At 41.5% G+C, this 22697-nt stretch overlaps 1 protein-coding gene and 1 pseudogene across 5 annotated transcripts; one reads left to right on the forward strand and one right to left on the reverse strand.

Annotated features, from left to right (window-relative positions):
* Positions 1-257: 257 nt before the first annotated feature.
* Positions 258-7788, forward strand: LARP1A (LA RNA-binding protein). Its single transcript, XM_089058973.1, has 15 exons — positions 258-653; positions 1317-1836; positions 1913-2084; positions 2558-2648; positions 2743-2814; positions 2953-3181; positions 3295-3490; positions 4079-4151; positions 4852-4950; positions 5029-5357; positions 5539-5682; positions 5825-5888; positions 6723-6868; positions 6957-7061; positions 7328-7788. The coding sequence occupies exons 1-15, from the start codon at positions 393-395 to the stop codon at positions 7455-7457; spliced, it is 2631 nt and encodes an 876-aa protein (XP_088915099.1). The 5' UTR covers positions 258-392; the 3' UTR covers positions 7458-7788.
* A 674-nt stretch (positions 7789-8462) lies between these two features.
* LOC125204673 (UBP1-associated protein 2B pseudogene) lies at positions 8463-12189 on the reverse strand (annotated as a pseudogene). 4 transcript variants are annotated; one of them, XR_016130734.1, is made up of 2 exons: positions 10587-12189; positions 8463-9116 (listed from the first exon to the last, which is right to left on the reverse strand). The product of XR_016130734.1 is annotated as a UBP1-associated protein 2B pseudogene, transcript variant X4 (transcript). The 4 variants fall into 4 exon arrangements; XR_016130733.1 differs by having other exon boundaries at positions 10577-12189; XR_016130732.1 differs by lacking the exon at positions 8463-9116 and adding an exon at positions 9224-9564.
* Positions 12190-22697: the final 10508 nt, after the last annotated feature.

A 22697-nucleotide genomic window follows, 5' to 3' on the forward strand; every position in this document is an offset into this window, starting at 1 on the left:
GGGGGTTTTTTGAGTGTTGCTGACGTGGCAGGGGAGAGAATGGCTGGCCTATTTACCATTGCAGATGCTCTTAGAGAAAGAATTCTGAAATTTATCCAATTTTGTAAAATTAATAGATTAAATAGAATTAGAAATCGTACTAGTACATATATATAGGGAAGGGGTAAGTGAGCGCAGTCAATCTACGTCACAAATCTGTCAAAAAGTATTCACATTGTAACCCTAGTGTGTCTCTCTCTCCACACACGCGCACACAAATACCCTCCCCTCCCTCCCGCCACCTCTCCCCGCCGCCACCACCACCAAATTCACCTCACTCTGTTTTTGCCTAAATTCATTTCCAACAATTAATTCGCCCGCGTAACTTTGCTTGTTGATTCCCAAGCAAGGGGATGGGGGAGAGTGACGGCAGCATTACTGATCAGTTCGATAGCCCCAACGACGTCGTTGTCGGCGCCCCCTCCAAGTCGCCGTGGAAGACCCCTGCCGCTGTTTCTCCAGCTGCGGCCTCTGATTCCGAGTCCTGGCCCGCGCTTGGCGATGCGCAACAGCGGCCCAAGTGCAACGGGGTTATCGATTTCAACTCCGCCAAATCTCCGCCAGCTCAACCACAGGCTGATGGTAACGGTGGTGAACCTCCGCTGATGCGGCCGGTGAGTGTTGTTGCCTTGCTGCTTCTTAATTTCATTTTTACCTCTCCCTCTCTCGTTTTTGTGCTTTTGCCTATGTATCTATCAATGCAGGTTGTTTTAGTCCAAATTTGTGGTCTCATTTTGCATGCAGTCTGATCGGGAATAGATATTATATAAAGTATGAACATCGGAAACAACAACTTAATATTGTGAAGTGAGGAATTATTTTGTAAGCATTTGAGGTTTCATTATCAAATAGCTGATAATTGTGTGCGATATGAATATATAGTTGCTTATTTTTAAGTTGGAAAATGGTTAAATGTATAAAATAAACCTTTTCAAGTCCAACAAAAACCTGAAAAAGTTTCTGTTTCAAGTGTAGCAAAGCTTTTTGTTAACATTGAGGTGAGTTGAGCTATTATGGGCCAATATTTAAAAAACTACTCCCTTCATCTCACCTTACTTGATGCGTTTGTTTTGAGCACGTGATTTAAGAAAATGGTGTTTAGTGAATTACCTGAGTGGGAATAAAACAAGAGAGACCAGCTTTGCTTTGGATTGGAATCACTCACATAGGAATGTTGTAGTTTTCCTGCTCTTTTAAAAAGCTAGCCAAGTAAATACACATATATTATTATTAGTTATTCCAGCAGCTTCCCTGATAGTTATTTGCTGGTCTTTCAGGCTCCAGAGCAGCAGAAGTTCCATGGACGAGGCAATATCAGATCCCCCCGGAAGCCCACTTACCAACATAAAACTGGTCCCAAGCACCATGGCCCAAATGGTGCATCTCCATTACCTGTGCCCTTACCCATTTATCCACCACTTTTTCATACTATGGTTCCCATTCCCCCTAATTCAGCTCCTGGTTACCCCTATCCATTCCCTCCTGGAGGTTTTCCCAGAGTTGATGGTCGTTTGGTAAAGCCTGGTGGTGATGCTACTTCAAAACCCTTTGTTCCTCCAGCGAATGGTGACATGCAGTCTTCACCACATGCTAATTCAAATGCTCATGATTCCAATTCTGTTGAAAGAAAGCCTAATGTAAAAGAACAGGATGGTCAAATGAATCCTTCGTGGAATAATCAAAGGCCAGCTGGTTTTAACAACAACTTCCATTTGCAACAGCCGATGGTTCCAAGACCTTTCATAAGACCTCCATTCCTTGTCCCTGCAGGCTTCATTGATGGAGCAAACTTCCAAGGTATATGAATTAATTAAATATGATGCTGTCAGTATGTGATAATTTTTATCACCTAACAAGGTTATCTGTTGTACAGGTCCTCCAGGAACTGTATATTATTTTCCTGCTCCTCCTTCAAGCGCTGTGAGAGTACCGTACCCTCCAGTTTTTGTTCCACATCCTTTGAGCTCTGGAATTCCAATGCCGCCTCCTTCACCAGCCTTAGCTTTGAGGGCTAAAATTGTGAAACAAATTGAATATTATTTTAGGTGAACTGAAAGATCCCAAGCTTGCCAATGCTTCAACATTACTGCAGTGCTAATGGATTACATAATTAACATTTTCAAACCCCCTCCCCCCAAGAACATACAATTGGAAGAATCTTATTCAGTCTGTGGAGTGGAGTATGTTATACTGCTTTACTGAGGAATTCTGATGTTAACCTATTTGTAATGAATCAATGGATTGTATTATCGAACATGTGGAGTCTAGTTTAAAATTTTAAATAATTCAATATTAGAAGACACTGACTGGTCATGATAATTATTCGAATGATGCATCTGTGTCCTGAGCCTGCCAAGTTTTCATTTGGAACAGTTCATAATTCAAAGAAAATTATGATGAGTAGGACGTGCTGCTGTCTTAGTGGAACTGTCCTTATGCTGTGCTAATTACACTAGTTAATTGTTTTTATATTGCAAATGATGATGACTGAGCTTTCAGAGATTTCTATTTTTGGCAGCGATGAGAATCTGCAGACTGATCCATACTTGATTTCTTTGATGGACGACCAAGGCTGGGTGCCAGTGTCAGTAATTGCTGACTTTAAAAGGGTAATATACTAAAAGTTCATGTGCATGATATTGCATGCCATCGACACATTTTGGTAGAGTAAGTTGGATTATGTTATCTAAATTTCTTTTTCAGGTTAAAAGAATGGATGCAGATGTTCCGTTTATTCTGGATGCATTGCAGGCTTCAGAGGTCATCGAAACACAGGTAAAATAATACTCCTCTCTTGAGTACCTCACAATCAGTCCCATACATTTGCCTCATAAACTTTCCTTGTGATTTTCCTTTTGTATTTGACCATTTCTCTAAATAAACTTCTCTTGCTTTGATTTTCAATCACTGTAGGGTCAAAAGGTAAGGAGACGCAATGAGTGGTCAAAGTGGATTCCAACCTCAGCAGATCACCAAACTTCTCCTGGTTCAAGTGATGGGAAGAGTGATAATATCACTGAAAATAGAGGTGACTGCGCTGAAGGCTTAAAGGAAGTACCTTCATCAAATGCTCTGGGTCCCATGCAATTAGATGAAAACTGCACAAGTGAATCAGTTGGTGACAACACTGATCAAAACAAGGGTAAGGCTTCTTTCAGTGGTAAAACATCTGGAAATAATTCAATCATGGGGATAGATTTTCATCTTGATGATATTACATATGAACTGAACTGGATAATGAATAAAATTTACCAGATATCTCAAAAGGGGCAGACTCAGCAAAGTCAAGTGTTGATAAAAATAGCAAAAACCAAAGGATGCAGACTAATTCGCGCCACAAAGCGCGCCTGAATGACTTATCTAATGATTTTTCAAGCACATTTTTGCTTGACGAAGAGCTGGACCTTGATCAGGGAACAGAAAGGAGCGATAGACCTTCTACCTTGGAGAGGTAATTCCTGCTTTCTGCAGTCTCTTGATAAGCTTCTGTGTTTTGAGAAGAATATAGAAAACTCAGATTGGATTTTCTGCTTTCTGCAGTCTCTTGATAAGCTTCTGTGTTTTGGAAAAGAATATATAAAACTCAGATTGAATTTTCTTAAAATTGTTCAAAACACTTTAATTTGCTCCAAAGTCCAAATAGTAATTAAAAATGGGACAGTTTAAGATATTTTGGTCTATCTTTAATGTAGTACTGTTTTATATTTGTACCTGGAATAGTGTGATTTCCATTGGTTTGTGTATATATTTATTGTTCTCCCTGATTGTCATTTTGATATGAACAATTATAAGGGAAACTTTGTATCTATTATTCTTTCATTTTCACCTTTGCGACTTTGCGCTGGCGTTGTTATTGGTATGGTATTATCTTTTTAATTACTACACATTATTTTTTATATATTGTCAATTCTGAAATATTTTCAGTATTCAAATGTCATCCATATTGAACTGCACAATATTTTTTTGTTGCACGATTTTTTATCATTGCACATCCTATCAGTTTATGTGCTCAAAGGTGTTACTTGCCTCTACAAATCAGGTTTGAAGATGAAGATGAAGAGGTCGTCATGGTTAATGATCAAGCAGTTGAGAAGCTTGTGATTGTCACTCAGGTAAGGCCACTCTTTTTAGATGCACAGGTTGTCTGCTGATCTAAGTGTGTAGAGATAATTGATGTCTTTTTTGTGGCAAATTTCAATTTTTTTTGTTCCTTTAAATCACACTATTTCAAACTCATGCTAGGATGAAGACTTTCTCAAGGGTATCGTTCCTTGTTTAAATCTGATTAGCAGTAGACGATATTAACTGCCTTATGCATCTTTCTCTCTTAGGGATACTATCTGACCATTATAATGAAGGATAACGACCTAACTCTAGGGGACAGAGTATTTACATTCTGTGTAATTTGATTTAGTGTTATCCTCCATCAAAGGAAATGGCCCTAACTATGCGTGTGGTCACCGACTCACCGCATAACATTCCAAAGACTGGCCCTTCTTGCACCGTGGCAATGTTGAGTGGATCATTGCAGATGTGCAATACCTTTGATTTCCAGAAGAAGCTATTTCAATGCTTGGATAACCTCAAAAGTCTCCATTTCGACCAACTTGAGTTGGGTCAACTTCTTATACTTGGATAAATTTATAGTTTTATAAAAGGCGTCACTGGTTGAAATCTATATTTGTACTTGGAGTATGTCAGACCAGATATATGTGTATGTAATTTAATTTTTAACGCAAAAGTCCCATTTGTCTTATTTAGTTAAGGGAATTGAATGATTTAAGAACTAGCTCATGAGATTGTGTGGTGCAGAATAGGCGAAAAGGTGAGAGACCTGGCGAGGAATCAGAGGCCGTATGCAGTGAGCTTCAATCTGCTATGATAAATGATGGGCTCTACTTTTATGAGCAGGTATTATGATTGTTTTATCTGTTTCGTGTTGCTCTTGTATAAAAAAATGCTGCAGCATTCAATGTCATCAATTTGCAGGAACTAAAATCCCATAGATCTTATAGAAGAAACAATGAGCCTATCATCGGCAGCAGAGATGAGAACTCCAATGATGCTTCTCTGATAAATCCAAGAGCTGTTGATTGCTCTACTGGGGGAAGTAGCAGTGAAGGACATGGAAATTCTAATTCTCGAAGGAAGCAAAACAAGAGCAATTCCAAACATCATTTCAGTCATAAGCAGCGGCTCTTCCCTGGAAACTTAAAATATCATGGAAGTGGGCGGAACTCCCATGGAATAGTTTCTGAAAGTCCTCCTAGTGAAGCTATTGGCTTTTTCTTTGGTTCAACACCTCCAGATAGTAATACGTGAGCATAAAATTTCTGTCTTCTTCATTTTTCGTTATAAACTATGCTATGTGAAGGAACAGTGAAGGGTAAGCTCTTATGTAATTGTCTTCCTGACCGTAATGTTTCTACTTTTGCTTCAGAGTAACCATTTGCTACCAAGCTCCACTTGACTTAACTGATGCTAAACTTTATTTTGCAGGCTGAGGCCTTCAAAATTGAGTGCTTCTCCTCATAGCCATCTGTTAGGAAGTAGTCCACCAGTTGGATCAGTGCCAAAGCCATTCCCACCATTTCAGCATCCAAGTCATAAACTTCTAGAGGAAAATGGTTTCAAACAGCAGCTGTAAGCGAATTTATTAAGTGAAATTGCTACTCTAAGTTTGCATGCTTAAATTTACACTTCCCTGCAAAATCCATGGTTGTGCCTAAGTTTTTCTTGAAATGTCCTCCAGTATTCAACTAAGTTTAAGAGCATTTTGTCTCAGGTACAAGAAGTATAACAAGCGCTGCCTTGCTGAGCGGAAGAGGATGGGTGTTGGTTGTAGTGAGGTATCTTCATTAACTTTTGATCTTGTGCTGTATCTTTTTATGATCTCTTTCCAACATGCCCATATGTTTTGAGATGTCTTCTTTAATTAACCAATCTCTCTTCATCTTGGAATACTTTTGCCTGCATTTTTATAAGAGAAGCCTAGCCTCATTTAGAACTGTATGACATGACAAACTAAAATTAACGCTATTCCAGTGGTTGCTTTAGGTTTCGTACAGTTTCAGATTGGCTGTCAACTTAAATTTTAGTCTACACTGGTGTTCCAAGATACTTTGAGCCCTTTTGTCCTACCAGGCTTCAAGATGCTATTTCTTAAATTTTTTGTAAATGGTATTCCTAAATCTGAAAGGCCAGCATATCATATGTTTCAGAATTATGTCCTTTCAAGTTTCAACATGACAACAGAGTACATAACAAAGAAAAGAAAATAAGTCCCTTGGTCTATGGTAAAAGATGCCTGTAGCACCATCTTTCCAAAGACAGCCTCTGAAAACCTGTTCACCAGTCATCCTTTCTCTGGTTGGTAAGGGTAGTAGTTCATTTTTAATGCCAAAAGGTACCTGACTATATAAAAGACTGGGGTGTGAATCATCGTGTCGTTAAACAAATCACGGTTTGAGTCGTGTTGACCCAAAACCTGATACTTGACTTTTCTAGTTTCATCTAAACCTTTCTTGTCTTATCAAGTTCCTTGTTCTGATAGTTCATCTGTATATGTCCACTCCAATGTGCCAGGTGTTGCGACCAAAGAATTCTGGCACTAATGTAACATGTATGATCTGTTCTCATGTGTAAGCACTGATGTTTAATGACATGGAACTCCATAATTGCAGGAGATGAATACTCTTTATAGGTTTTGGTCATTTTTCTTGAGGGACATGTTTAATCCTACCATGTATGCTGAATTCAAGAAGTATGCTATAGAAGATGCTGCTGCTGGTTATAACTACGGAATGGAGTGCTTGTTCAGATTTTATAGGTGGGATTTGAGTTTTGTTTGACACATAAGGATCCTTGTATGCTGAATCTCAACTTACCCTTTCTGTTCTGATTTTTATCTATGTAAGTTATGGCTTGGAGAAGGAATTCAGAAGGGAAGTATATGAGGACTTTGAACAGCTTACACTTGATTCTTATAAGAAGGGGAGCCTGTATGGTTTGGAGAAGTACTGGTAATCTCGATTCCTTCCCTTATCATATTTCTCATACACCACATCACAATCACCTTCACCTTCGATTAGAGAAAAAAACTACCTTTCAAAAGGATGTCATGTTGCCAGTTTCATCCCAATCCGTCCTTGTGATATTCCACAATAAGTATCGGGTATTTTTCGTTATTTGGATGTTTTAACTTCAAAGTCTTGTGCTTAGAATGATAGAATGAATCGTCATGAGGTAGGTCATTCTGGTATCACAATGCCATTTTCTTATGATGCAGGGCATTTCACCATTACCGGGCAGATGATGAACCAGTGGTGAAACATCCAGAACTGGACAGACTGCTTAGAGAGGAATATCGTAGCATGGACGACTTCAAACAGGAAAAAGCAAAGAGTAAAAGAGGTTAAGCATTCATATTATCACAGGTATGGTGAAGTGCCATCAGAAATTTTGGGAGAGAATTCTAACAGTCATATAGAGCAAATCTAAAACTAGTAGCGGTTCCAGTTTTTTTTACATGGGAATCAAAGCTGGTTTCCGTAAATACAAGTTGTCGACAAATCAGTCGTCGAGATAAACAAGCTATTTGACCCCAGAACTTGTAACAGTTATTTTCTACCGCCTGCCTGTTGAGGGAGGTACTCTGTTGTCTAAGTAGATTTAACTTGTACACTTATAAATTACAATAGATGATTTGATGAGGTTTTTTTATTAATAGAACATGAAACTCTTTTTTAACTTGCATCCAAATTCGTCGTTAGTGGTTCCAATTTCAAAACATCATTTTTAAATGGAAACGTATATATAAACTAGTAGCAATAATTTCAAGTATATTGGACATGTTTATGGTGCATGCAATGGCCAAAGGCAGCTGTCGCGGGGATGAGTAGGAGAATATAATCGAACGTAATTTCTAATGAAATTCCTTGATTCGCTTCACTTTTAAATTCAAGTTTTCTGATCGGTAGGCCCAACGATGGTCAATTCAACACAGATAAGATAATTTGAAAAATGTTGTGTTTAGTGAAAGAAAAAAATTATACTACACCCTCCGTCCTTCAATAATTGTCTACTTTAATTCTGACATGAGTTTTAAAAAAATTATAAAGAAAAGTGAGTTAGAAAACAATAGAGGGACGTGTGTCTCATTTTATATGATAATTTTATAGTAAAATAAGTTAGTAAATTGTGAGCCTACATAATAAAAAAGTAAAAGTGAACAAGAACGAAAATGTCAAAAGTACATGATTAATGGGGACCGGAGGGAGTACTACATTACAATTTTTGTGGGTCAAATTGAAGGCCTTAATTGACCAAGTTACCTATAATTGAATTTCGTTGCATAGTAACCGCAAATTGGCTTTTGTGTCTTTTATCTTATGCTATTAAAGCCACAAACATGGAGATCATCATAATAAACAGGCAACCACCGAGGCAAGTGGAGCACTGATACGATTCCTGGAAAAACCCCAAGTGTGATACATAAACATGCCAGATCGAATAATGTTTCATGGCACTATGGAAATGTAGTTTCCATCATAAAGGTGAAGTTGCTTTAGAATCAACAATGAGGCCTTCCTAGTGACAAGAAGCAGTTACCTGCTCTGCGCAACAAGATCTGAACCAAGCTCGTCCAGCACCAACTTTCAAACACTCATCAAGCCTTCGAATAATTATGAGGCCAATGGATTCGCAACAGATTTTAAGCATTAGGGGAATGAGAATATGATACCAAAAACAAGATTTTTAGACCTAGGCTTGCCAAAGAGTATGGAAAGTAAAATTTGAGAAATCAGCTAAGGGAAGCTTAACAAATCCACAATTTTCAACCAAAGATGTGAAGCCCATATGAAACTTGAGGAATCAGTTGAGAAAGTCACCCACCAGAAGAATTGATTCACTGTTTTTAATGAAGACAAACTTTTTAGACCCAAGCGCATTACTCATTCAAAAGCAACCCTGAAAGTATTAGTCAACATCTCATGTGTAATGAACAAACAGCAAAGAATTGGCAGTTGCACTGATATGCTATGAGTTGCCAAGCTCTATAAGTTCCTGCAACAAAGCTGTTAAAAGATCAAGTATGATGAATGTTAGTAAAAATCAAGGCATTGAAGATGCTAATCCATCCAGTCATCTACTTAGAGATCATCGTTGGAAACAAAAATAAGGATTGGATACTAAAATGTAGTTTCTCAAATAAATCAAACGGAAGGTGAAAGTAAAGATACATACTTGACCAACACCCCAAATCTCAGAGACACAGAAGTGGGAATCAAGTAACTAGTACTCAACCTTTTCGAAAAGTTGTTATTAGACTGAAATAAGACATTTTAGAAAAATATTCGACATAGAGAAGTAATAAAAAGAGAAACATGGTACATATTTTAGATTCTAGTCTTTAGGCAAATGGAAACTTTTTGCTACAAGGAAAGACTTCATTAGCATGATTGCCCGAACTTCAGAAGAATCACCAGAGTCCAAAACTAAAAGATTGATGCATTTATGAAGAATCTGCACAATGAAAAAAACATAAAAAACTAATTTGAAAAGCAAACAATTTTTGCTCATAGAAACAAAAAAGGCTGAAGCTGAGTCATAGTAAAAGTTTAACCATAAGAGGAATATCGCAAACTCTTAAAATCATGAAAATTGAAACTCAACTGCATAAAATTGTGAAATCTGGGAAAGTAAATTACTATCTGAAGCATGTAGACGTTACTAAACTAAAATTCAATGACACATGGATGAAGAGAACAGATATAACTGTGTCGGCAGTATATGCATGGCAGGAGTTTTAATAAATGCTACAGAAACACCACAATAACACTATTAATCTTTCTTATAAATGGCTTCGTTTCACTATACAGCTCTATAACAAGCATTCACCAAACATAGTTACACAAACATATATAAACTACCACTACCGAAATCTAAGTGATCTCCAATGGAGGAGATGATCAAGCAATTTTTAGTCCAACTGATTTGCTTCACCTATTTGTTGGACCCCAAGTTCAAGATCGAAAGTCTCTCCACTATATGAATATCGGTCATATTCAGTCAACTTAAATGTCAAGCCACATAGCTCCAAAAATATTATGGATATGGCTGCAGACGTCTTCCTTTGACATGAGAAAACAATATTCACATTTAAGGGAGATCAGTTTCCTAAGCTTCATATTTTAACTATCCAGGATAACTAAAGACTATGAGTGAATATTAAATCAGTATGTTGTTGAGATTTGCATAATTGCATTATAACCATTTCCATTGGTAATATGGAAACAGAAAACAGTAACTAGTAGGAAAAAGGTGGAGGGGCAGGATATAGATTACAAAAATTTGATAACTCCATTTTTTATACAAAAGAAATCATTTTCATCTGCTTCCATTAAGCAACAGCATTTACTAAAAAGCAACTACTGTCTAAGACACTATAGAGTCAGTATGTAATGTGGTGCTCAGGTATCACAACGAAAGTTGCTAGAATGTAGAGACAGTAGTAATATAATAAACATGCACGTACCTCCGCTTACCTAGTGACCATGACCCATATAGGGTGCCCCACCCTGATGTGGCCTTACACCACCCTGACCCATCTGTGGCTGGCCACCATAACCCCCCTGCATACCAGGTTGACCTCCATAGCCACCAGCGCCCTGACCTCCGTAACCTGCATTGTTCATCATAGGTGGTACACCCTGTGGATTTCCAATCCCCCCGAGCAAATTGCCAATTCCCAATCCAGCCCCCTGAGTGGCCAGCAGTGCTGCCACAGCCTGTCCTATAGCCGCAGGGGCAACTGCTGGATTAAACCCTACAGAAGGAACAGCAGGTCCCGCACTTGGGGCCATCAAGTGTCCACCTGTGTGCCCCACACCACCACTACCAGCATATCTCCCTTTCTTAGCCTGATGATGATAATACCCTTGGTGCCCCTGGTGATGATGTTGCTGTGGCTGCGGCTGCTGCTGACCATGCTGCTGGTTGAAGAAACCCTTGCTGTGTTTCGGGCCATCAATTGCCTTCTGGCAGTGCAGTATCTGACCCTCAAAATGCTTGTGCGGCTCATCCAGCGCCTTTTTCGCACTCTCAATACTCTTATACACAAACAAACAGAAACCCCTAGGCTTTCCAGTCTGTTTATCCAAACCCAAAGGCCCTTCCTCGATCTCCCCAAATTTGGAGAAGTAGTCCAAAAGCTTTTTCGGCTCAAGTTCGGCAGACACATTGCTAACGTATATCTTCCTCTGTGTGTACTCTGACGCGGGTGGTACAGAAACGGACGGCGCTGCAGTCTGCGTGGGAGTCTGAACTGGCCCAGACGACGCCAGTTGGCAAGAAGTCATTCTGCCTTCAATCAACTTCTGAGGTTCCTTGAGAGCGCGACGAGCCCCATCCCTATTCTTGAAAAGAATGAAACCATATCCCTTCGATTTCCCGGTATTCTTGTCTCTAACCACCTTACAGTCCTCAATTTCGCCATACTTCCCAAACACCGACGTAATCGTCTCCGCATTGGCATCCCAACCAAGGCCGTGGACAAAAATCTTGCAGTGGGCAGGGTCGGAGTCAGCCATCCTGTGCACAATCTCAGCCAGATCTGGGTGTTTTCCAAGCGCTTCTTTGATTAGAAGAGTGAGCTGGTCCTTAGAGAAGGGCTCGAGAAGCATCTCCAAAGGCTCTTCCTCAAAATCCTCATCCTCCCCTTGAACACCAGCGCCATTCTCGGAAATGACGTTCTCGGAGGGCTCCTCTTTAATTTCATCTTTAATTTCGGCACTCGTCTCCGGAATATCCTCGTCCTTGTGTTCCTCCATGTTGTCCGGCTGCTCCTCTTCCTCGTCGACCGCTTCTTCTTCTTCTTCTTCCTCCTCCTCTCCTTCCCCTTCTCCCTCTTCCTCTTCTCCTACTGTTTGCTCGGGCTCAACCTCCTCGACCTTGACCTCAGGCTCGGGCTCGGGCTCGGGCTCGGGCTCCTCCTCCTGCTGCACGATTTCGGGGTCCTGAGGGAGTTCAGCAGCGCGGGTTTTCCGTTTCCGGGCCATAGAAATTGGTGGGTTAGGGTTTTGTTTGGTGGTGGCTAGGGTTTCACGATAAATGGATTATCACAATTTGGGGGAAAATGAAAAAGGGGAACTATACCTAACAAAAGGGAGTCTTATATAGGTTGATAGCTGCGAGACTCGAGTACTCGCTATTTACCTGTTTTCCAATTTCTTAAACAATGACATTTATCTTTTCTCTTCATATAGATTGTGTATGATTCCATAAATGTTATTTATTCGACTATATTAACACAATACTACTAAACAGCTGATAATTTATTCACTTGGATTTTATGTGGTTTTAGAGGATAGTTTTAATTGGTTTTAATTATATATTTTGTACATTAAGGCATGATTATAGCTACTACTTCTCTATGATATTGATATTTTGATCATTTTATGAAGAATGTGTAGAAAAATGGTCGAAAAACGAGCTTAAATAGTTAAATGGCGAAAGGAAGCATCCGGATTCCGGGATGGAAAAGGGCGAAATTGCCAAACGCAACTGGCGGGCCGCCAGCTTCGCACTGACCAACCTGGCGACTCGCCATGATCTCCACTCAAAATCGCTGTAAGCAGCTGGTGAGTCGCCAGCTTCGACGCTCGACGAACCTGACGACCCGCCATGTTCGGCCGACAATTCTAAAGAAGGAAATTTCGAGCCCTAAAAAATACCAGTTTTTCACCTAGAAAGAAGAGAAGAACGAGCAGAGGATGAGTATTCATCGCAAGATTGAAGACGAGACCTCCAATCCGCCCAATCCAATTCTAGGAGTTCATATTTTAGTTTTATTTTTGTTCAAACAATATTTTTGAATATTTCTTTGACTTTTGTGATAAGAGCATCCACAATGGATGCCCTAGTGAAAGCCCTAGTGGTTGCCACATCAGCATGCCCTATCTTTCTGTAATGGTGAAGCCCTAGTGGATACCCTATTTCTTATCCACTTTTCATTTCAATTTTAAATCATTATTTGTTAATTTTGTTTTAATTAAATTAAAATACCAAAATATATTATATTAAACACCACAAATGCAAAAAAAAAAAAAACTACATTACTTAATTTAAAAGTAAAACTACATCATACTTAGCTAAAAAAAAACTACATTAAAACTAAAATACTAAATTTAAAATAAAACAAACTAGTCATCTAAATTCAACCTCTGTGCCAAATTCTTAATCATATTCTTCGTCCTCTGTCGGGCTTCCGGATCGGTTTCCTGACGAAGACTGTTTTGGGTGTCAAGTATAAACCTATACTCAACCACCTCGCGATAACCTCTGAACTCTTTGATCGCCCTGTCCATGAGCTGAGCAGATGGAGGAGGTGCAGCCTGCGGGGGAGCCGTCGATCTAGATGCGCTTGGGCTTTGGCAGCCTTGGTGCCAATGGGACGTCTAAAAGTAGACGTAGGCGTGCCGGAACTCCCTTCCGGCTCAACGTTCAGATCCACAGGAGATGGGCCGCTGCTCGTGTAACCGCCAGTGGCGGTGTTCTTCGTCCGCTTCGCAGCCGAGGATCCAGCCGGTATCCCTCCGTTGAACTTCGCCTTGTCCTTCAAGATCAGCCAAACATTGTACAGCTTGAACTCCCCGAATTGCCGTTGGTACTCGGGCAACGACTTGTTGAGGACATCCTCCATGCTCTCACCGCTAGCCCTTCCATCCCTGTTCCTGTTGTAGATATAACAGAAGTTGTTGACGTGGAGCTTGATCCGATCCCAACACTTGCGCAGCTGAACCTTGGTCCGCTTGAACGCCCACCTCGGTTTCACCTCGTTGTAGCGTTCCTCAATGCGACCCCACATCCTGGCCGAAGTCTGGTTGTTGGAGGATATCGAATCCTCCGATATATCGACCCAACACTGAGCCACCTTCAGGTACTCATCCAACTCGTAGTCAGTACACCCTGTTGCGTACTCCTCGTTAGGCTCATCGGATGGGAGTGGGACTGGGAACGATGGCGCATTTTCTTTCCGCGCCATCTTCTTCATCCCTTTCCTCGGCGGCGGCGGCGCAGGGGCAGGAGGTTGCCCACAACTAGGCTCCATATCCTCAACCCGATACTCCTCGGTGCCGAAGAATGGATCGAACTCAGAGTCCGAGGCGAAAGTGGATCCTACAGATCCAGGCGTCTCAACCCGGTAGTTGAAAAGCCCTCTAGTGTGTGTGTGTGTGTATTCAAAAATAGGGAATAACGGGTTCCCTAGATCCAGCAAATCCACTAGATCACATGGTCTAGGAACTCGTTGAACGCAAGGAATCCCGGTCGTCGGACACACAGAGCACTTCTTTCAAAAACCCTCAACCACTTTACTAAACCTAGTATAGGGAAGTAGGGATCGATCCCGCAGAGAAGGATGCGTAATACTCATGTTCAAGGATTTGGGTGTGTTTTTGGTGTTGGCTGCTGCCACGCATTTTCTTGGGTTGAGGAAAAATCAAAATTAACTTGACTTGGGAACCTTTAAAATTCTTAAGCTAACAGCTAGACCTAGGCAAAATCATGAAAGAGCGTAGTAAAGGAAATTTAACTGTCCGACACTTGATCTAAGAAAACCACTACACTACTAGACCTAGGAAATAAACTTACTGTGGGGACCATGTCTGAAAAAGCGAGGTACGAATGAAAAGTTGGCAGAATAACTAACTCTGGTACTAACTACAGCGACATTGTCTTCTACAACCAAATTGCGTAAAACTTCTCGAGAAATTCAACATGAGCGAAATTTAAAACAGAGCAACTGACCTTTAAATCAAATTAATGCATAAACAACAAAGAACCTAACGGATCTGCATACTCTAGACGAAGCAATCTAAAAAAAAAACAAAGAGAAACAAAATCCTTCTAACAACTATCCTTCAACACGTCGAATCCAACCTCAGACGCTAAATCCACTCCGGATCCAAGCGTCCGACTCAAACTCCAACCAACAAAAACACTTCATCTCGTCAGATTTAAACAAGGAACTCCGAACACTCAAATAACCACAGATCTGTCACCAAATTCCATATCAAACACCACAACATCAAAATAAACAAAGATCGACATAACATTTGAAGAAATAAACTAACAGCAGAGAGATCTATGCAAATTTACTTGAAATTTAACTGCTAAGCGCAGATCAACAAACGGAAAGACAAATAAGCATCATCAACATCAAGGTCGACTCCCAAAAGTGAAGTTCGACGGTGAAAACAAGCAAAACAACTGAAATTAAAAGTAATTGTATCTTCGCCCTCACTCGGACGGTGTTGCCAACCACGAAATTTCTAAGAAAGTAACCTTCCGTTCCCGACTACCCAGATCCATTCCCAAGTGTGTGTAAGTGTGTGAGCTAAGAAGAGTGAAAAAAAATGTGATAATCCCTGCGTTGCATGCTCTTCTATTTATAGGCGTTTGAGTGGGGCCCAGCGAGGTATAGATAAGACTTTAATGCCCTCAGCTTTTGACTCCTTTGTCACGCCAATTCCCCTTGTAAATCTTGCTCACTTCGCTTCTTCTTTCGCTAGACCATCTCCTTCAGTACTTCCTTGATCTAGCGATTTTCTTCACACACCTGGCTTAGGAAACGTGTTAGACCCAACAATTTATAACATTTTTCGTACATTACCGATGCATGAAATTAGCCTTATCAAACTGCTCACACTTAAACCATACTTGTCCTCAAGTATAAAGACAAGAAAAGAAAGAGAATAAGGCGAATTTCAATGCACGGTTATCTCTTGACCGGCTCCTAGACCTAGACAAGAAAAACTAAGAAAATATATAAGAAGAAGAAAAAAAACTAAGAAAACATACAAACACTTAAACACATATGCATGAGCTAGCTTCAATTTTAGGCATCTGTCCCCACAAGATTAAGGTCAATTCAATAGGTTGTAGTCCTCCAAATAGGCCCTTTCCCTTCCTTTACCTAGCCAATCTGTCAGCTTGTCAAGATGGCTTCCACTTACCCGATTGTTGGGTTCACTCGATCACTCATTCCTCACCAGGGATGTTAGGATCGATTCTCTCTAAAGTTAATGCTACACCACTGAAGCGTCGGGTTATGAGAGTTCCTCCTTCCTGGGTCAGGCTATTACCATTCCTGTTTTTAGACCATTCTCCCCCTGGACTTCGTCCAGCTTATTCCTCCTTTTTTTTATATTATTTTTTTTATATGTTTTTTTTTTTTTTTTTTCTGTGGACTTTGTCCAGCTTATTCCTCCACTTCTCCCTTCTTCTGGACTTCGTCCAGCTTATAACGCCTTTCCCTGGACTTCGTCCAGCTTATACCTTCATAACCCAATTCCCAATTTTTTCTCCTTCACAGCTCTTTTCCCTAAGCATTCAGTGGTGGCCCTTAAACATGTGTTAGCTCGAAGTTATTTAAGGCTTATAACTCACTATATAGTAGGGCTTCACAACTAAGTAAGTAGAGACATTCTCCATCGTTCTCGCTTCACTCAAATTAACTAGGCTTATTTAAGGAAAAAGCTTCTAAGTTGAAATGCCTCCTATCTTTAATTACTTTCACTAAGGGAATCATGCCGTATTATATCTACTGGCTCATGCGACAACACTTAAAACCTACAGACTCTTAATATGCAGACAAAGGCAATGCATTGACTCCTCTCCCCCTCCCACTTCACTCAAGCTTGTCCTCAAGCCATCGTCGTGAAGGGGGGAACAGAGAGATCAATGCAAAATAACAAACAGATTATATAAACACAAACTTCTCACACTTAGACCAAGCAATGGGCTAAGTGGGAGAAGAAACACAGAAACCATAAGAAAACAAACACATCAAACAGAAAACACAAACTTCTCACACTTAGACCATACAGTGGGCTAAGTGGGAGAAGATATAACAAATATTTAAACGCGTATATAACAGGGATAAAATGAAAAAAAACTAAAAAGAACGACAAATAAAAGTTACTTGGTCAAGAGATGATTGGTCACTTCTGGGGTTGGCTCCCTCGAGAGCCAGACTGGGGTGGGATTCCGGGTCGGGTCACTTTGATTTTCTTCTTTGCTGGCTGCTCCAGCTCTTCTTCCTCCTGTGTTGCTTGTTTAGATACTGGCTTTCTCACGATAGACTTTGGTTTTGGTGGGGCTGGAACTTGCATGGGAACGGTCGGGGAGATCAATTGCTTGAGCGATTCCTGCGACTGCCTGACGGAGGGACTGCTCTGAGTGGGCTGCCTGACTTCACTGCTGGACCCAGGAGTCGTTCTCGACTGGGTCAAGGGGAGCGTCTGCTGCAACCACTTTAGCATCTTCAATGAAAGCTCCACCGCTTCCGTCATCCGCTCATTCTGTTTGGCGCACTTTACCACCAAATCAGCAATATTTCCCCTCAGGGTCTGTACTTCCTCCCGATTTCCCATCAATTCCTTCCTTATCCCACCAAGCTACTTGATCATTTCTCTCCTCATCAACTGCATCTCTTTCTTTACGTCCTGAACTTCCTTGCGTAACTCCTCAACCTCTTCACTCGGCATGGCTTCCTCGGCTTCCTCCGGCTCTGCCTTCACCTTGTCTCCCAACGAATAGAAGAGAGTCTTGGTGCCTTGAGTCTGCAGCAACCCTTTGTTGAAGAAATAATCGACACTAAACACTTCTGGGGGTTCGCACATGACTACCAGCGGAGTGGTTTTTGTTGGAACATATATACTAAAAAGCATTTTTCGAGTTTTTGAATTTGATAAATTGCTTGTATATTGTAAACACTCTTCATTTAATGAGAATAATAAATATTTTCTTCACACTGTGTATTTTACTTTAATGGGTATTGACCGTATTTAATTATATATTAAATTATATAATTAAAACGCCGGAAAGTAAAATCAGTCTAAGTCTTCTACATTTAAGGTTGGGTCGTGGAACAGGTCATCACAGTAGGTGGCCCAACCGGTACCTTGTAGAAGTAAAACTTTTTCACAACCTAGATAGGCTTTGGCTACCTATCGTGAAAGGTTGCAGTGTCCATCCGAAAGTCGTCTTTACCTTGAGAATGACTAGTGACACTGGTGTGGTATAGCATTGAATGGATCTAAAGTATAGACACGTCTTTGTTGCTATCTACTGTAAGACGATGTCTTGGAGATTTAATATTTCCTAATCTTTGTAATAATATATGACACACGTTATTTAATCATACGCTGCTTTGACTTATCAATAGGTGCGGGTTTTTCGTAACCCAATATTCCTGATATCTTGGGTAGTAGTAATTAATAACTAGAATGGTGTCAGTTTTATTATTACATTGAATCGTGTGCCTGCGCGGTTTGACTATATCCCCAAGAGGTGTTCGAGAGAAGTTTTATTATTCGGAAACCCGGCCGGTTTGGATTTAATCCAAGAATAAATAGAAAAGGAAAAGTATATTTTAATATACATCTCGTACTAGACAAACTCTTGGAAATAAAGATATTAATTAATTTAAAGTCTATAGCAGACTACAAATTAATTGATGGATATAGAAAGTCTTAGACACGGGAAATGATATATTAAAGAGGTTAACCCGGATTGCTTCTAATCACGGATTGGATGGGCGGTCAATATTTCTTCTATAGTGGCACAAGAAATATTCCATTGGCCTTATATTAAATTATGGGTTATAATTTAATTAGTAAAGAAGGTCCAATTGGGGAGGCCCAATCCAAGCCCCATAGATCCCTAACCTAGCCCACCATAAACTCTATAAATAAGAATGTAAGGAGGAGACACACATGTCATTACAAACCCTAGCCTCCACACTTGGCTTTCTTGTCTTCTCCTTCAAGATTCTTATAATTTCTAAGAGATTCCTCCCACAAGGAATTTAGATCTATAGAGTTAAGGGTCATAGGTTAGAAGATCTTTGGTCTTGCATTCATAATCAAGCTTCAAGATCTACACGTGGAGAAGTAGCAAGCCACTTCGATTCTTTGGAGAATCATTGTTGCAAGTATTCAATAACATAATTTAATTTAAATTATGTGATTAATTGCGCAATTATATGTTTCTACATGTTCAAGCATGAAATTGAATCGACCCACATAATCACCTAAATAGATTCTTTTTGTGGATTTATTTTATTTGCAATTTCCGCTGCGATTATCCCCAACAGTTTTGGCAATCCTTATTTCTATGTTTCTCTGGAGGTAAGCGCCGATGAGATGGCAGGTGTACATATGACGCCCCGGGTTGCTCGTCATCTGGTGGCATGCCTGCGCCAGCCAATATCCGAGGTGCACCTTAACACCCGTCGCCATGCACCATGTGAAGTAGAGATCGGTAGTAGTGAGAGCTGAATTCGCATTGCCCATCAAATTGTAGCTGATAAATGTTTGAGCAAAACGGAGAACCCGGTCTTCGATGTGGGAGGCCTTGGAGTAGCTGGATTTAAAAGCCCCTGATTTAGGGTGCGTGACTAGTTCCCATGCTGTCTGTACTTTGAAACCAGGCGTGTTCTTTGGCATCCCGACCATCTTGTCATTCCATGCCCCCTCCTCATCTTCTGCCTGGGTAAACAACCCCATCCGCAAAGACCACTCCCTAATGCTCAGCTCATACTCCTGATTGAAAAGTCTGAATGTGATAGAATCCGCGTCCAGGTCAGTGGTATTCTTCAAACGAAAAGTGGAGAAGAACTCCCTTGCTAAATCCACTGGTACCCTCTCCTGGCTGTGCTGCAACAGCCACTCGAACCCTATCGCTCGGATACAGGCGCGGAATTCTTTGTCACATGCGATCATTTTGAGCTCCCTTGAGCTGTACTGCTTTCCTGACTTAGCCATCTTCCCGGCGCTACACCTCTCCTTGTATACCGCGATCCTCTTTTGATCATCGAACTGCCTCATCTCCTCTAGCAAACTTTTAGTCAGCCAAGTTACCGGGCGTCCTAGAATCGGCTCTTCTTCAGCCTCCTCAGAGTTATAGCTGGGCTCAGGGATGGGCTCGTCGTGTTCCTCGACAAAAGGTTCCTCGGTCACAGGGGAAAGGGTCTCCTCGACCTCCTGGACGGAGGGAGCTTTCCTGGACCGGGTGGATGAGGACGCCGGCGCCTTCCCTTTTCTTGCCTTTTCCTTGGCAGAGCGCGCCTCTGCCTCTGTTGCGTCAGGCACTAAGTCATCGACTTCATCAAGGAGGCTTCTCCTGGTGCGCCTCCTTTCTGCCCTCTCATCAACCTTGGGCTCACTTTCTTCCTGGTCATTAACCAGGTCCACGATCAGTTTCAGCCCTTCTTCGGGCTCCGGTACTTCAGTTGAATGTAGATCTGACTCCGCCAAAAGCTTTTCTGGGGTTTTCCCCTCTCCAACCAACATTGGGGTTGCCCCCTCGATATAAATGGGGTTCTCCCCCCTGACATCTCCTGGGGTTGCCCCCTCCTCCACGAACTCAGGGGCTGCACCCCTGAAATCAATCGGGGACCCATCCCCCGTCTCCAGAATAGGGGTTTCCCCCTCAGCGATTCTCTCCAAATTAGGGGTTTCCCCCTCAGTAGTCTTTTCAAACACAGGGGTTTCCCCCTCAGCCACATTCTCCACCATAGGGGTTACCCCCTCCGCAACTTCATCTAACACAGGGGTTTCCCCCTCACGAACTTCAACAGAAATAGGGGTTTCCCCCTCACACACTTCCCTACCCTCAAGATTAGGGCTCTCAGTTTCTTTCCCTTCTGTCTCCACCATGGTCTCGTCGTGAGTCGGTTCACCATCCTCCGGCTGTTTGTGTAATGCCCCCTCTTCCTCCCCTCTTTGTGAACCGGTTTCTGCATGCGGTGATGTAGAGACTCGCGACCCTTCTTCAGGGAGATTCGCCGATTTCGCAGCCGAATCTGCCGGAATTGTCAGTGATGGTGCGGTCGGCGCAGACGGCATTAGACTGGCGGAATAGGGCATACACCTCCTTTGCTTTCTCTATACTTCCCACCTTCTGCGTCAACTCGGCCAACAAGGTTGGGTCATACACAGTGCCTTTGGTAGTATCCATCGGTGTAGATCTGAAAAAATTGAAAAGAAACTGGGCAATTTTTGGTTAGGGTTTCGTTTGTTTTTAGAGAGAGAAAATGAAATTAGAGAGAAGTGAGAGCAAATAAATTTTTGTTTCGTCTAATTCGGAATAACTGGAGAGAAGGTCGACGGTTGCTTTTTTGGTGAAAAGATGGTGCGGTTGCAGGCGTGATGTAAGCAACCGTACGTCTCCCATAATTATCGGCCAGAATTTGAAATTCGAAATATCTTTTCCTTCCTTGACTCCTTCTTCCAGACTTCCCTTGTCTCCTTCCCGCAGATTCTCCTCTAGCTAATTCCCTCGACCATGTCCTACAAAACAGAGAAAATGAAGGTTCCAGACCCCTAGGTTGAGGTTAGAGCATAAAATATCGGTTCCCCTTAGAGTCTGGTGCTTCGAATTTTTTTTTTTTTTTTTGGATTTTCTAAAAAAAGCAATTAAACTATTTACATCCTTGTTGTATTTCCGAGATTCCCTGGTTCAGTTTGAATTTTCAAAATTGTTAACTTACTCCTTGACCCAGGAATTCATCGGAAATTCCCCCCCTCCCCCCCGTTTGTTTAGGCGATAATAGGGAGTGTATGTAGTGGCGCCTCGTCCACAACACACAACTCGGAATTATCCCTATAGACTTTCACTCTATGACCGTTTACAAGGAAAGGAACAGAGTTTGGAGCACTTCCCTGGATCTCCACTGCTCCATTTGCTCGAATGCCAAAGATGGTGTACGGGCCGATCCACTTAGACTTCAGTTTCCCTGGCATTAGCTTGAGCCGAGACTGAAAAAGGAGCACCTTTTGTCCCACATGAAGTTCCTTGACCCGGAGGTTTTTATCATGCCATAACTTCGTCTTTTCTTTGTACCACATGGCAGACTCAAACGACTCCAGCCGAAGTTCCTCCAACTCTTGCAATTGTAACTTCCTATCTTCTTCGCAAGCTATCGGCTTCATGTTCATTTCTTTCACTGCCCAATACGCCTTGTGTTCAATACCAACAGGTAAGTGACACATCTTGCCGAACACAAGTCTGTAAGGTGACATTCCAATAGGCGTTTTGAAAGCAGTTCTGTAAGCCCACAATGCGTCCCCGAGTCTCTTGCTCCAGTCCTTCCTTGACGGATTAACGGTTTTCTCCAATATTGCCTTGATCTCGCGATTGGAAATCTCTGCCTGGCCATTAGACTGGGGATGGTAAGGAGTCGACACTCTATGGTGAACCCCATATTTCTTCATCAAAGCCTCGATGGTGCGATTACAGAAATGAGTTCCTTGGTCCGAGATAATGGCCCGAGGAACTCCATACCGGTTGAAAATATTGGCCTTCAAAAATTTTGCCACCTCCTTCGATTCACATGTTATGGTGGCCTTAGCTTCTATCCACTTAGACACATAGTCTACTGCAACCAGTATATATGTATTCCCACAAGACGATGGGAACGGTCCCATAAAGTCCATTCCCCATACATCGAAAATTTCGCATACTATCACTGGGACCTGAGGCATCTCGTATCTTCTTGCAATCCCCCCCGTCTGCTGGCATCTCCCGCAACATTTGCAAAATTCAAAAGCATCCCAGTTCAGCGTCGGCCAATAAAAACCGCTGTCTAAGAC

This window comes from Salvia hispanica, chromosome 5 (genome assembly GCF_029641045.1).
Source record: "Salvia hispanica isolate PSC_SH4W2 chromosome 5, Shi_PSC_v1, whole genome shotgun sequence".
Lineage (NCBI taxonomy): Eukaryota > Viridiplantae > Streptophyta > Magnoliopsida > Lamiales > Lamiaceae > Salvia > Salvia hispanica.